Source organism: Diplotaxodon limnothrissa, linkage group LG10 (assembly GCF_057381915.1).
Source record: "Diplotaxodon limnothrissa isolate DT_005_m linkage group LG10, D_limnothrissa_male_GT1.1, whole genome shotgun sequence".
NCBI lineage: Eukaryota > Metazoa > Chordata > Actinopteri > Cichliformes > Cichlidae > Diplotaxodon > Diplotaxodon limnothrissa.
Window position 1 is genome coordinate 7,351,152 of NC_140605.1, and position 15,341 is coordinate 7,366,492.

Below are 15,341 nucleotides of genomic sequence, written 5' to 3' on the forward strand. Positions count from 1 at the left end.
GCTGAAGGGACTAGGGACTAGAAAGAGAGAGCATATTTCTCCTGTTTTGGCTTCCCTTCATTGGCTTCCTGTTAAGTCCAGAATTGAATTCAAAATCCTGCTCCTCACATACAAGGTCTAAATAATCAGGCCCCATCTTATCTTAATGACCTTGTAGTACCATATCACCCTATTAGAGCACTTTGCTCTCGCTCTGCAGGCCTACTTGTTGTTCCTAGAGTATTTAAAAGTAGAATGGGAGGGAGAGCCTTCAGTTTTCAGGCCCCTCTTCTGTGGAACCAGCTTCCAGTTTGGATTCGGGAGACAGACACTATCTCTACTTTTAAGATTAGGCTTAAAACTTTCCTTTTTGCTAATGCATATAGTTAGGGCTGGACCAGGTGACCCTGAATCCTCCCTTAGTTATGCTGCAATAGACGTAGGCTGCCGGGGGATTCCCATGATGCATTGAGTTTTTCCTTTCCAGTCACCTTTCTCACTCACTATGTGTTAATAGACCTCTCTGCATTGAATCATATCTGTTATTAATCTCTGTCTCTCTTCCACAGCATGTCTTTTATCCTGTCTTCCTTCTCTCACCCCAACCGGTGGCAGCAGATGGCTGCCCCTCCATGAGCCTGGTTCTGCCGGAGGTTTCTTCCTGTCAAAAGGGAGTTTTTCCTTCCCACTGTTGCCAAAGTGCTTGCTCATAGGGGGTCATATGATTGTTGGGTTTTTCTCTGTATCTATGAAGCGCCTTGAGGCGACTTTTGTTGTGATTTCGCGCTATATGAATAAAATTCAATTGAATTTAATTGAATATATTTGTGTGTCATCTGCATAGCTGTGATAGTTTATTTTGTTGTTCTTTATAATCTGTGCCAGTGGGAGCATGTAGATGTTAAACAGAAGAGGTCCCATGATGGAACCTTGGGGAACTCCACATGTGATACTTGTCTGCTCAGATGTGAAGTTACCTATTGATACAAAGTATTTCCTGTTTTCTAAGTATGTTATGAACCAGTTTAGTACAGTTCCTGAAAGACCTGTGTGTAAAGTAAAGTGTAAAGTGTGCGTGTTAGTCCCCATAGGGAAATAGTTCCTCTGCATTTAACCCATTCACCCAGTGAAGCAGTGGGCAGCCACCAGTGCAGCGCCCGGGGAGCAGTGTGTAGGGACGGTACCTTGCTCAGGGGTACCTCAGGTTAGCCGTTCAGTGGAGTCGAACCCCCGACCTTCCGATCATGGGGCCACCACTCTACCTACTGAGCTATCCCTGCCCAGTTCTCCAGTCGTTTGAGTAATATGTTGTGGTCAACTGTATCAAATGCTGCACTGAGATCCAGTAAAACTAAAACTGACATTTTTCCACTGTCTGTATTCAGACATATGTCATTAAACACTTTTGTCAGAGCAGTTTCAGTGCTGTGGTTGAATGAAAACAGACGCTGTTGTGACAGTGATGTACACTGTCTTGTTGGTATATGTATGATTTCTATACATTTTGCGTCAGATGAAAACTTTGGTTGTAAGATTCAGATAATTATTTGTTAAATGCTAGACATTTTAAATGAGAATAAGAAAGAGAGTATTTCTGTGTGCTCCCTTTCCCTGTTAACGCCCTACCTGGCCCCCTGGCAAAACTTTGCTAGACCCGCCCCTGCACAGTTACCAGCTGTCAGCTACTTAGAAAAGAATCCTGGTGTTATTTCTCAGAAACAGTTTATAACTTCCCTTCAACTCATTCATGTCACCTAAAAGGTAAACCTGTTTCTCCATCACCTGTTCAGCTCTGATGATTCTGTGAGGACATCTCCTGGTTTCATCTTCATGTTTCCCTCTCACCAGATAACCAAACCGATATAATGACCAGCAGCTTTTACTGCCGTGGCTCCAGCAAACATCAGCTGATACTAGAAATTAATATTAAATAAATTCTAACAAAAGCTGATCAAGCTTACATCCACTGGTTTCCTCTTTCTGGCGCAAAGTGGGAGATAAACAAACAAGAGAGACGGGACTTGCGACAGAAAAGCTGATCAGCTGATCATTGATCAGTTTCACGATTGAAGTAGCAACAGGAGAGGGAGGGGGAGAGAATAAGAGAAGAAAAGGCAGCTGACAGCGTAAAGACGCAGAATATCTCCAGCTTTGTGTCTTTTTCCATTCTAGATGAAGTACGGGACAAACTGCGTTCCTTCTCAGCTCAATACGAAATGCGTAATATTTTCTCTAAATGACGGATGTTTCTATCCCAAAGTTCCAAATGGAAGATTTAGCAAATGAGGCAAAGTAACCAAGTGTTTTGATTGTGTTAGGTGCAAATTTGCCAGAGGCACAAACAAGGGTTCAGTTTTTTTTATACTTGTTGGTTTTGGAAAAAGATACCAGCCATCTAACTTTTAGAGTCTAATCACCTATTCAGGATAATTTCCTTTTTCAGCTTAGTAACATCCTAGGACTCAAAACAGATATAAACTGAAAGTCATCTGCATAGCAGTGATAAGAAATGTCCTTAAAGATGTTCAAAATTTGCTGAAGAGGGAACAGATAACAGAAACAGATACCCCAAACAGAACCTTGTGGCACATCATATATAAGAGAACTGGAAGAAGACCTGGACTTAGAAATAGCCTAAGCAGACCCAGATACACTCATCTAATATCTCAGCCTATTGAACAAAACACGATGGTCAACAGTATTAAAAGCAGAGGTAGCTTCTAAGCTCAGCAAAACAGAACATTCTCCATTATCAGTTCACATCAAATGTCACTTAAGAGCTGTTTCAGTGGAATAAGCTCTACAAAGGCCAGATTGAAACTAATCAAGAATACTGTACTTGTCCAAGACAGCTATTAGCTGGTTAGCCACAACTTTTTCGAAGATCTTCACAATAAATGGGAACATTTAACTCTTATTTACTCACCGAAAGGCACAAAGCCATCATTTAACAAAGAAAGAGGCCTTTTCCACACCGCATGCAAAATGTGACACCATGCTGGTTGAAAGCAAAACAAAATCTGCATAGCAGAAATGTAGTCACACATGTTTTTCAGGTTTGTCAGCCTGTGACCTAAGCATCAAATGACAGCCTCTGTAGAATTAGAAACATCCTGTCTCATTCTCAATGGTGGTGAAAAACTAGTTCACACATTTATTACTTGTAGGCTGGACTACTGCAATTCATTATTATCAGGATGTCCTAAAAATTCCATGAAAAGCCTTAAGTTGATCCAAAATGTGGTAGGAAGGCTCTTGGCAGGAGCTAGTTATCCAAAGCTTCCGGTTCAAAAAAACACAGATGATTTTGGTAGCTCCACTGAGGCATCGGGGATTTGCAAATGGAGCCAGGATTCAGTTACAATTAGTAGACAATAACCCACAGAGCACCCAGTGGTTTCACAATCGCAGGTGGGATACTTTGGGTCCTATCCAATATAAAGTTCATGCTGAGGCCAATTTCTCTCAGTTCCTGCTGACTGAAAGTGATCAGTGTGTTGCACTAAAAAAGCATAAAAAATGCAAAAGCACAAAAGTGTGCATAGCAGCTGGGAGCGCTGTGCTGCAGATGCTGCTTATGTTTGGAGAAAAAAGGGAGAGGTGTGCAACTGAAAGAACACCATCCAGCAGTGAAACTTGGAGATACTTCAGTGCATCCAGAACTGGGAATTTCATCAAAGTGAAGGAATTATGAAGAAAAAAAGATACTTGTGCAAAACTGGGTCTGGGTTGTCACTTTGTCTTCCAACACAACAACGACCCAAAACATATTTTGCTCCTAGTAAATAACTCCAGAAGACCAAAGTGAACAAAGTACTGTGTGTTCTGCGCAAAGCTCTCACTTGAATCTGATTTAAAATCTGTGATCTGACCTTAACACCAAGGTCCGTGCAACAACACCATCAAATCTGGAGGAGATTGAGAGATTTGCCAATAAAAAAAGGGCTGGAACTGCCCAGGAGACGTGTGTGAGACTTGCTGAAAACAATAATCAATGATTACCTAGCAAAAATGAGACACAAATCCTTAATTATGTTAGAATTTGTAATAAACATCCATCCATCTTCATCCGCTTATTCGGGGCTGGGTTGCAGGGGCAGCGGCCTAAACAGCCACTTCTTCTAGCTTGTCCGAGGGAACACCAAGGCCAGCTGAGAGACATAATCCCTCCAGCTGATCCACGCCTTTGTAACGTCAAGGCTTGATTACTGCAATTCACTTTATTGTGGTCTTCACTCTTCCCTTTTACACAGATTACAGACAGTTCAGAATGCTGCAGCACGCATTCTAACTAAAACCAAGAAGTTTGCCCACATTACTCCTGTCCTTGCTGATCTGCACTGGCTGCCTGTCAAATATCGTATTTGTCATGGTCCCCGTGCCTGCTCGGCTGGCCCTGTGTGGCTACATGTTATGTTTTGTCTTTTTTCTCTCTCCTCTCTCTCTGCTCGCTGCCTGGGCGGAGCTCATTGTGAGCTCCCGGCCTCCACCACCTGTAGGCAATCACCTGTGGCTCCTCACCTTGTTTGCTCCCTCTACTTAAGGCAGTGACTGAGAGCACCTCGCCGCTGGACTATTGAGTAACGCTCGTCAGTGCTACTTTAGCCTCAGCCAGTTTTGAGCTCTGTCCGTGAAAGTTCCGTGCTAACTCTTGTTCTCTGTATGCAGATTTCTCGTGCTTGGTTTGGTGACTCTGGACGCTTTTCCCGACCCCTCTCCGCACCCCTGGGAACCCTGGCCCCCCTCTCCTTCACCTGTATATAGTGAACCTGGAGTGTGTAAATAAACCTGTTTTTCTGAGATTTCAGTCTGCGCCGAGTCCTCCCTGCTCCTCCGTGACAATATTCAATTTAAAATTTTGTTGTTTACTTTTAAAATTACCAATAACACTGCACCAAGCTATCTTAAGGAACTTTTAAACCCATATGCTCCTGCTAGGGCTTTAAGGTCATCCTCACAGTTACTGTTGGTTCAGCCCAGATCTCGACTGAAATCTAGAGGTGATCGATCGTTTGCTCTAGTTGCACCGGAGCTGTGGAACAATCTCCCGATTGGCATCCGGGCGTCTGATTCTATTCATTCTTTTAAATCACGGCTAAAAACATATCTTTTTAAACTTGCCTTTTCTACCAGTTAAATGCTGGCTTGCTTGCAGTGACCTATTGACCTATTGTATTGTATTGTATTAAATTCTCTGCTATCTTTCCATTATTGGTGTCTTTTATCATGGTGGTACAGTCTTACCTTGCTATAACCTATGTGCTGCAGTTTACTCTTATTGGTGGCTTTTATCTGTGAACATAATCTGTTACTTTTATGTATTTGATGTTAATGTGTGAACTGTTTTATTTTTTATTGTTTTATGTAAAGCACTTTGGTATGCCCAAGGCTTTTAAATGTGCTCTATAAATAAAGATTGTTGTCGTTGTTGTTGTAGCGTGTCCTGGGTCTGCCCCAGACCCTCCTCCTGGTGGGACATGCCCGGAACACCTCACCAAAAGAGGCACCCAGGAGGCATCCTTATGAGATGCCCAAACCACCTCAACTGGCTCCTGTAATAAACATGATTCTGATAAAGCAAATAAATATTAGCAAGCTCCACATAGAAGAATTATCTACTCTACTCTCTAAGGATCTGTGTGCCATCACAGATAGGACAAAGTCTCTTTCTCCAAATCATGTCTTTAGTTCTAAGGGCTAAAAGATCTTAATATTCTGTGACATGGGACTAAAATTCACTGGTAATATGCCTAAAATATATACATGTGAAACACTAGAAGTTTGTGTAATGCATGGAGCATTTCTGTTTCACAACACTGAAAATCTGAGCAGCTTGACAGCGTTAGAGTCATCATATATCACATGTGAAGCCTCATAGTGTACCACAGATGGTTTTACAAGCACAGAGGTGGCTTTTAGCTTTAAAAAGAAAGAGGTTCATGCTGCATGAGGCTTAGGATTACCGCCAGGAAGTAATGGTATATTACCATCGCTGGTATGGAGTATGGGCCAAGATGTTATAAAAAAACAAAACAACAAAACCCCCCACACACATAAGGGCCCCAAAGGGCAACATTGATCTCTCTGTTCAACTATAGTAAGTGTAGGTTGTCAGTCTGCTGTCAGTACAACTGCGTTATCAATATCCTGGATGTCCAAGTCCATTCAGTTTGGATTTCTCCAGTTTCCTCTTTTCAGTGTGGGAGGAACTGTTTTTTTTTTTTTTTTTGTATATTAAAAGCTGCTACTCCTCCACTGGGATTTGGCCAAAAACAGTGTTTTACTTCTTGTTTAGTCACACTCACTTGTAATTGTCAAATGACTTTAAGCTAACGTCATTTCAAGATGGAAACTACCTAACACACCACAGGGCAGAAGTGATACCAGTGTATTACAAGGCATCATATGAGTAGTGTTCATGTTTGTGTGTTTAGCAGTGATCTCATTTATTTTCAGTTTCAGTTTCACCGATTCTAATTTCAGCTACTGTTCATGCTCTAGTGGTGAGTCACCGAGTCAGGTGCTTTTTCATTCTGCCGTGAAAATACACAGCAGAAAGTCCGGGGACTTTCTGCTGTGTGTGTGTATATATATATATATATATTCTTATATAGTACAAAAATTCAAGACCTCCCTGACTTACATGACAAAAGACATAAAAGTAAAAGTATTTCTGGCTTCTTCTTAACCTACTCGGGTATATCAAACAATACACAAACACACACAAAACAGGTTCCTTTGCTTTACCCATTTAACATAAAATAGTTCCCTTTTATTTATTTATTTAAAAAAAAAGGTAAAGTGGGAAGCCCAACACTGAAAATCAGTCACGAGCATGTCTCGGTTTCCTCACCCAGCTGGTGAGTTATTTGTATTTTACGCTAACTGGCATTTAGTTATAAGAAATATTAGTACTGCATTAGTCTGTATTGTATTTTTGTGCCAAATCAACATCAGCACTCTAACCTGTCTAACCATGCTAGGAGGTATTCCTACTACGTGTATGATGGTACAGTTCTTCTTTGCTACAGCTGTGTGCTATTGACTGTTCCTATTAGTGGTTTTTATCTGTGAACATAATCCCACACTTATATGATTCTGATGTTTTAGTGTAAATCATTTTATTGTTTTATTGTTTCATGTAAAGCACTTTGGCATGCCCCTGGCTTTTAATGTGCTCTATAAATAAAGATTGTTGTTGTTGTTGTTACGTTATTAGCGAAGCTTACCTTGAACCAGCGTTCCAGCGTTGACCACAAACAGCAAAAGTAAAGCGACAGTATCCATCGTTTTGAAAAAAGGGGAAAAGATTGTGGGGTTGGTGGATGACCAGCAAGACAAGTAATGACCAGTGGAAACCAAACCAAGGTTTACAAATATGGTCGGCAGATTTCTCACTGCTGTTCACAACAGTTTAAGAGTGAAAAGTCCAGCGAAATGCGTTTTGAACTGGGAGGCCGGGCAGGTGGAATACGGAAAAGCTGACGAAAGGACAGGGGGAGGGGGAGGAGGAGGAGACTCTTAGGGGATTTTGCTTCATTGTTCAAGGTTCAAGATTCTTTATTTGCCACATGCATAGTTATACAAGTATAACACACAGTGAAATGTAGCCTGACACGCTCCTCGACATGTGCAAAAAATTGTGGGGCGGCGGGGGGGGGGTAGAGGAAGAACATTAAATATATATATAGTATATACATTGGATGAATGTGCAGTAGTAGCAGCAAGCAGGTGAATTCTGTACATTAATATGAATAGACATCTGACTATTTTACAGGATAGACGATATAAACATATTTAAAATTAAAGGAATTTGAAATGTACATTGTGCATTGTATTGAATGCATTGTATTGAAATGTACATTGTTGACTGTAACACGATCTGATATCCTCATGTCGGTGTTGTTCCCACGTCATCATAATAAATGTTGTTCCAGGTTAAACATTGCAAGTGAACAATCACTTTGTTGTGACGTTATACTTTTTGCGACTTCGGAAAAAAACGCCTTAAAAAAATCTACTTAACTTGCGAGAAAGCGTCTCTGTCCGCCGATCCAGCAATTTGAATTTTTTGCATTTCAGGATAGTGTTCTTTATTAAACGGTAAGCATTATACATATTGTCCTTGCAACATTGGAATTTCATAAATGAATGAATGAATGAGCCGTCATTTGTGAGCCGCGGTCAAGCCAGCCGCTTCTCTCCGCGCTCTTACACCAGTCTTTACGGTAGCGCCTTTTCGCTTGAAAGCCTAGACCCGCGCGCACATGCATGCGCGCACACAAATTACAATGGAACAGCCTAAATTTCAGAAATTCATCAAAAATCATCCATAGTAGTTGAGGTCTAACTTTCAACAGATTCCTTCTCTGGGACACCTACTGTACCTGTGTGCCAGGTTTCATCCAGATTTACTGTAAAATTCCTCAGAAATTAAAGGAAACTTATATTCAACACAATACAGTCAATACACTACAATTATGTCAATTTTCAAAAATTCATTAAAAATCATCCTTAGTATTTGAGGTCCAACTTTGAACACATCCCTCCTCTGGGACACCTACTGTACCTGTGTGCCAAGTTTCATCCAGATTTACTGTAAAATTCCTCAAAAATTAAAGGATATTTTTATTCAAGTCAATACAGCCAATACACTACAATTATGTCAATTTCAAAGATTCATTAAAAATCATCCTTAGTAGTTGAGGTCCAACTTTCAACACATCCCTCCTCTGGGACACCTACTGTACCTGTGTGCCAGGTTTCATCCAGATTTACTGTAAAATTCCTCAGAAATTACAAGAAACTCATATTCAACGCAATAAAGCCAATACACTACAATTATGGAAATTTCAGAAATTCATTAAAAATCATCCTTAGTAGTTGAGGTCCAACTTTCAACACATCCCTCCTCTGGGACACCTACTGTACCTCTGTACCAAATATCATCCAGATTTACTGTAATAGTACTCAAAAATTAAAGGACATGTATATTGAATTCAATACACTTTCAACACAGTCTTACTCTGGGCGACCTACTGTACCTCTGGGCCAAGTTACATCTCAATTCACTGTAATCTTTATCAAAAATTGAAAGAACAATTATATGTCAATGCTGGCTGTGTGCCTTTCGAAGTGACACTAAGTAACAGAACCCAGGCACATCAGGGAATAATCCAAAAGGCGGATTTATTAAACAAAACCAACATACAAAACATCCCTAACCCATACTACATAACCTAAAAAGAAACAAAGGGACACTTAGAAGCACAAGAAAACAATACTGAAAGGGCAAGAGACACAGCCCAAACATAATCCACAACTAAAACACCAAAAGAACAAGTCATCCCACATAGCAGATGGGTCTTGCCTGGATCTGGTGTCAAGCCGGCACTGCTGGCTGACTTCTGGCATGGTAAGATGGCACTGTTTATGTGATGGCATGCCACATCTGGCCTGATTGGGTGAATGTGACATCGTTGTATAGAGCACTTTGAGTAATATGGGTGAGTAAAAGAGCGCTATATAAGAATCAGTCCATTCACTGTCTGAACAGAGTTTCGTCATGTTACTTTTGCACTATTATGTTCCAGCACATGTTGTTATTACATGGCTTACATGGCTAAGGTACACATTAGGCTGACATCAGGGGCGAGGGTTGAAACTGTTCTGGGCCAGCACAGGGCCAGCAGTGTGTCTGCAACTAGCCTTGTGCTGGCTCATGTGTGGCCCACACATGAACCAGATCTGGGCCACCATAGGGCCGTCATTCTTTGCGGTACGCAGGCCATGTGTGGGACAGATCCGGGCCATACAAATTTTGCTATGTGGGAGGAATTATGTAAAAATAGAAACATCATAAAAATGAAAATGAACATCAGTATGGCCATCATTATTTGCTTGGAAAGTCTAAAGTTCCATGGCTTTGAACAGCTAGAGAACGTAATGCCCAGCTTAGAGTGACTAAAAGTAACTTCTTTTTGTCACGGTTTGCCGGGGCAAGCTGTGTGGAATATGAAATAGGACCCAAAATGCGGCAGCTCTGGTGCAGATGAGTGTTTATTTACAGGGGTGTGAGTACAAACAGCGGTGGCGACAAAACATGAAACCGGAAACCTAAACTGGGTAAACTAATAAGACAAACCAGAATGAGGATGCAGGGAGGTCCGGAGAAATACATACGGGGAGACGCAGGGAGACCGAGGGGAAACAACACAGACGAACCAGCGATTACCAAGACAGAAAATACAACTTAAATACACTCAGAGAACACAGGGAGATTACACACAGGTGGGAGACACAGCTGGGAGTGATTAACATGACGAGACCAGGGAGGCAAACTGAAAACACTCACATAAGACGCAGACCTTCACAATAAAACAGGAACACACGGGGGGGAACAGGGTAAACACCAATTAGAGAACAGAACCAAAATCGAGAAGAGAAAACACAAAACTCTGGGTCAAAAGGACCCAGGATCATGACAGTACCCCCCCCCCCCCCTCAAAGGCTGGCCCCAGACAGCCCAACAAGAAACAAAACAGCCAGAAAAAACAGAAAACAACCCGACCAGGGCGGGCGGCGGGGGCCCAGGAAGGAGGGCTCGAAGCAAAACAAAACCGGAGCACCAGAAGGCCAAAAGACAAAAACAAAAAACTAGTCCAAAACCAAAAGAAACGAAGCACACCAGAACACAGGAAAAAACAGAGTCCAAAACAGAAGAGTTCAGGGGGCCGACAGCACAGGAGTCCAAAACAGTTCAGGGGGCCGGCCAGGGGGCCGACAGCACAGGAGTCCAAAACAGTTCAGGGGGCCGGCCAGGGGGCCGACAGCACAGGAGTCCAAACAGTTCAGGGGGCCGACCGTGCGGACGGCAACGGCGGCGACGTGGACACAGTTCGGGGGGCCGGCCGTGCGGAAGGCAACGGCGGCCACTCAGGCGAAGAGGGTCCGGGGGCCGGCCGTGCGGAAGGCAACGGCGGCGACGAGGGAGACGATGGAGCAGTTCAGGGGGCCGACCGCACAGAAGGCAACGGCGGTGACTCAGGCGATGGCGATCCGGACCAGGCGAGGCTGCAGAGGCTGGACTAGGCGAAGCACAGGCTGAAGCCGGACCAGGCGAAGCACAGGCAGAGGCCGGACCAGGCGAAGCACAGGCAGAGGCCGGACCAGGCGAAGCACAGGCAGAGGCCGGACCAGGCGAGGCTGAAGGCTCTGAGGCTGGGCCAGGCGAGGCTGAAGACACGGAGGCTGGGCCAGGCGAGGCTGAAGACACGGAGGCTGGACCAGGTGAGGCTGAAGGCCCTGGAGCTGCAGCAGGCGAGGATGATGATGGAGCTACAGCAGGCGGCTGGACGGGCTGAACGGGCCCCTCGGACCCTCCAGCGGAGGCAGGAGGCTGAACGGGCCCCTCGGACCCTCCAGCGGAGACAGGAGACGAAGGCCGGAGCGGTCCCTCGGACCCTCCAGCGGAGACAGGAGACGAAGGTCGGAGCGGTCCTACGGACCCTCCAGCGGAGACTAGAGACGAAGGCCGGAGCGGTCCCACGGACCCTCCAGCAGAAGTCACCACTAAGCCAGCAGTCATGGAGTCCTCTGGCAAACACGAAGGCAACTGGCGATGCACTGAGCACTGGCTCTGCCCAGGCAACGCTGACATGGTGCAGTTCTCAGGTGGCTGCATAAACTTCAGGGGTCCAGAATCAGCCGGGGACTGAGACCTAGCCTCTGGGGAAGCCCTGGAGCGGCAAACTGTGCCAATGGCGGCTGAACCATGAAAAGCACCTTGAGGTGAAATTAGACTTTCTCCCTGCATGGAGTGAATGAGTGAAACCGGTGATACTGGAGCCAGAGCTACGGGTAGCGGGGGCACTGGAGCTACTGGGGCCTGCGCTACAGGCGGCACTGGAGCTACTGGGGCCGGAGCTACTGGGGCCTGCGCTACAGGCGGCACTGGAGACTGAACTGAGGGTGGCACTGGAGACTGAACTGAGGGTGGCACTGGAGACTGAACTGAAGGGGACACTGGAGACTGAACTGAAGGGGACACTGGAGACTGAACTGAAGGGGACACTGGAGACTGAACTGAAGGGGACACTGGAGACTGAACTGAAGGAGGCACAGGAGAATGAACTGAAGGAGGCACAGGAGACTGAGCTGAGAGGAGCACTGGCTGCGGGGAGCTAACCGAGCTGAGAGTGGCTGCGGGGGAGCTAACCGAGCTGAGAGTGGCTGCGGGGGAGCTAACCGAGCTGAGAGTGGCTGCGGGGGAGCTAACTTAGCTGCCGGTAGCTGCACAGGCGATAAGCAGCTCGCGTTGACATCCGCCACACAAAACGCAGCCCCTGAATGAACAGTCATGCAGTCCGAAAATGAAAAAGAGTCCTCACTCACCACAGCCGGCGATTTAGAAGCCCGAACGTCCGGCTGTGGGGTGGCGCGCTTGCGGCGCGATCGGCGTTTCCTCCCCGCAGACGGCTCCGACGGGCCGGGCAAGATCACATCCGGCGAGTCGGGCAGCGAGGCAGGAGTGGCTGAGAGAAGGCGCGGTGTGAGCCGGAGAAAAGCCTGCATGGTCGGAGGAAGCGACTTGTTACACCCCGGCCTAGGCAACCGGGGTGCAACGCAGAAAAATAAAAATAAAGAAAACACACAAGAAAAAACTAATACGGGTTTCCACAAAAATCATCCCAAAACGAAAGTATCGACCACTATTTTCTTTAAAGCAAAAGATGATATTTATTTACATCACAACACAAGGCGCCAAACTATTTACAACGGGGGGGAAAAAGATCGCGACGTTGACATACAGAAACACAGGGCTTAAATACATAGAAGGAGCAATTAGGGAATGGACCACAGGAGGGAAACACAGCTGGGGCAAATTAGAACTGACGAGACAGGGAAACGTAAACTGAAAACACTAAAATAACACAGACTTTCAAAGTAAAGTAGGAAACACATAACAGTCACGCAAAAACAACACATTACCAACGCCAAATCGTCAATCCCGGAGGAGCACCTAGACACTCAAATCCACACACAATTACGGTCACAGTCGTAACACCCCCTTACCCAAGAATTAACATTAACCCCAAAATGTTTAATTCAAGGAGACAGTGCTCTAGACAGGGTGTCAGCCAATACGTTATCCTTCCCTTTCTTGTAACTGATCTCCAAGTTAAAATCTTGCAACAACAAGGACCAGCGCATAAGTCTTTGATTAGAGTTGCACATTTGGGAAAGGAACACCAGTGGGTTGTGATCGGTAAACACCTGCACAGGCAGCACACTTGACCCAGCATAGACCTAACATACCCCCCCACCCAAAAAAACAAACATTTAAAACATACAACCCCAACGAAAAATGTTTGTTCCATGTCCAGCCCATACGGCACCGGCCACCGTCCCGCAGGCGACGCTGATGACTGGACGGGTCCTCCAGTGGAAACGGAAAACCGGAGCGGGCCCTCGGATCCTCCAGCGAAGGTGGATGAAGGCTGGAGCGGTCCCTCGGATCCTCCAGCGAAGACAAACGAAGTTGATGAAAGCTGGAGCGGTCCCTCGGACACTCCAGCGAAGGCGGATGAAGGCTGGAGCGGTCCCACGGACCCTCCAGCAGACGACGAAGGCTGGGGCGGTCCCTCGGACCCCCCCAGCAAAGGCAAATGAAGACTGAAGCGGTCCCACGGACCCTCCAGCGGAGGCAGATGAAACTGATGGAGGCTGGAGCGGTCCCCCTGACCCTCCAGCAGACGACGAAGGCTGGAGTGGTCCCACGGACCCTCCAGCGAAGGCGGATGAAGGCTGGAGCGGTCCCCGGGCCCTCCAGCGAAGACAGACGGAGGCTGAAGCGGTCCCTCCCTCGGACCCTCCAGCAACGGCGAACGGCTGAAGCGGCCCCCGGGCCCTCCAGCGAAGACAGACGGCTGAAGCGGTCCCTCCCTCGGACCCTCCAGCGAAGACAGACGGCTGAAGCGGTCCCTCCCTCGGACCCTCCAGCGACGGCGGACGCCTGAAGCAGTCCTCGGACCCCACAGTGATTGGACGAGCCCCCATATGTTACACCCCGGCCTAGGCAACCGGGGTGCAACGCAGAAAAATAAAAATAAAGAAAACACACAAGAAAAAACTAATACGGGTTTCCACAAAAATCATCCCAAAACGAAAGTATCGACCACTATTTTCTTTAAAGCAAAAGATGATATTTATTTACATCACAACACAAGGCGCCAAACTATTTACAACGGGGGGGAAAAAGATCGCGACGTTGACATACAGAAACACAGGGCTTAAATACATAGAAGGAGCAATTAGGGAATGGACCACAGGAGGGAAACACAGCTGGGGCAAATTAGAACTGACGAGACAGGGAAACGTAAACTGAAAACACTAAAATAACACAGACTTTCAAAGTAAAGTAGGAAACACATAACAGTCACGCAAAAACAACACATTACCAACGCCAAATCGTCAATCCCGGAGGAGCACCTAGACACTCAAATCCACACACAATTACGGTCACAGTCGTAACAGACTGCAGAAGCCATGGCAGGCCAGAAAAGAGCCGTTGTAGCCGACTTTCCACGGCACGACGAAGCTCCTCTGGAGGGTTCTCCAGCCATAGCCCGAGGAGAATCTCCACATTGTACGCAATGTCGTCCTGGAGCTCCTCGGACGGATTCACTGCCGCTGGGTCCATGGTGGCTGGTTCGTACTGTCGCGGTTTGCCGGGGCAAGCCGTGTGGAATATGAAATAGGACCCAAAATGCGGCAGCTCTGGTGCAGATGAGTGTTTATTTACAGGGGTGTGAGTACAAACAGCGGTGGCGACAAAACATGAAACCGGAAACCTAAACTGGGTAAACTAATAAGACAAACCAGAATGAGGATGCAGGGAGGTCTGGAGAAATACATACAGGGAGACCGAGGGGAAACAACACAGACGAACCAGCAATTACCAAGACAGAAAATACAACTTAAATACACTCAGAGAACACAGGGAGATTACACACAGGTGGGAGACACAGCTGGGAGTGATTAACATGACGAGACCAGGGAGGCAAACTGAAAACACTCACATAAGACGCAGACCTTCACAATAAAACAGGAACACACGGGGGGGAACAGGGTAAACACCAATTAGAGAACAGAACCAAAATCGCGAAGAGAAAACACAAAATGCTGGGTCAAAAGGACCCAGGATCATGACACTTTTAACATTCTGTCATTCTGCTTCTATATCAAAAATCCACTAAAAATAGTCATTTGAAAAAAAAATATTCGCCACTTTTCATCAGTTTGGGTTCCTCTGTTTATAGCAATTTTTAGAAAAGAATCGAATACCTTTGTCACTATACAGT

The 15,341-nt window shown here is 45.7% G+C and overlaps 1 protein-coding gene across 1 annotated transcript in view; it reads right to left on the reverse strand.

The window, feature by feature from the left end:
• alcama (activated leukocyte cell adhesion molecule a) overlaps positions 1 to 7,441 on the reverse strand; it is a 37,445-nt gene extending 30,004 nt beyond the window's left edge. The window contains exon 1 of the mRNA XM_085364307.1: positions 7,209 to 7,441. Within this exon, the coding sequence (XP_085220433.1) occupies positions 7,209 to 7,266 (58 nt within the window). The 5' untranslated portion in view covers positions 7,267 to 7,441. The remainder of the gene's footprint in view (positions 1 to 7,208) is intronic.
• Between the last annotated feature and the right edge of the window lie 7,900 nt (positions 7,442 to 15,341).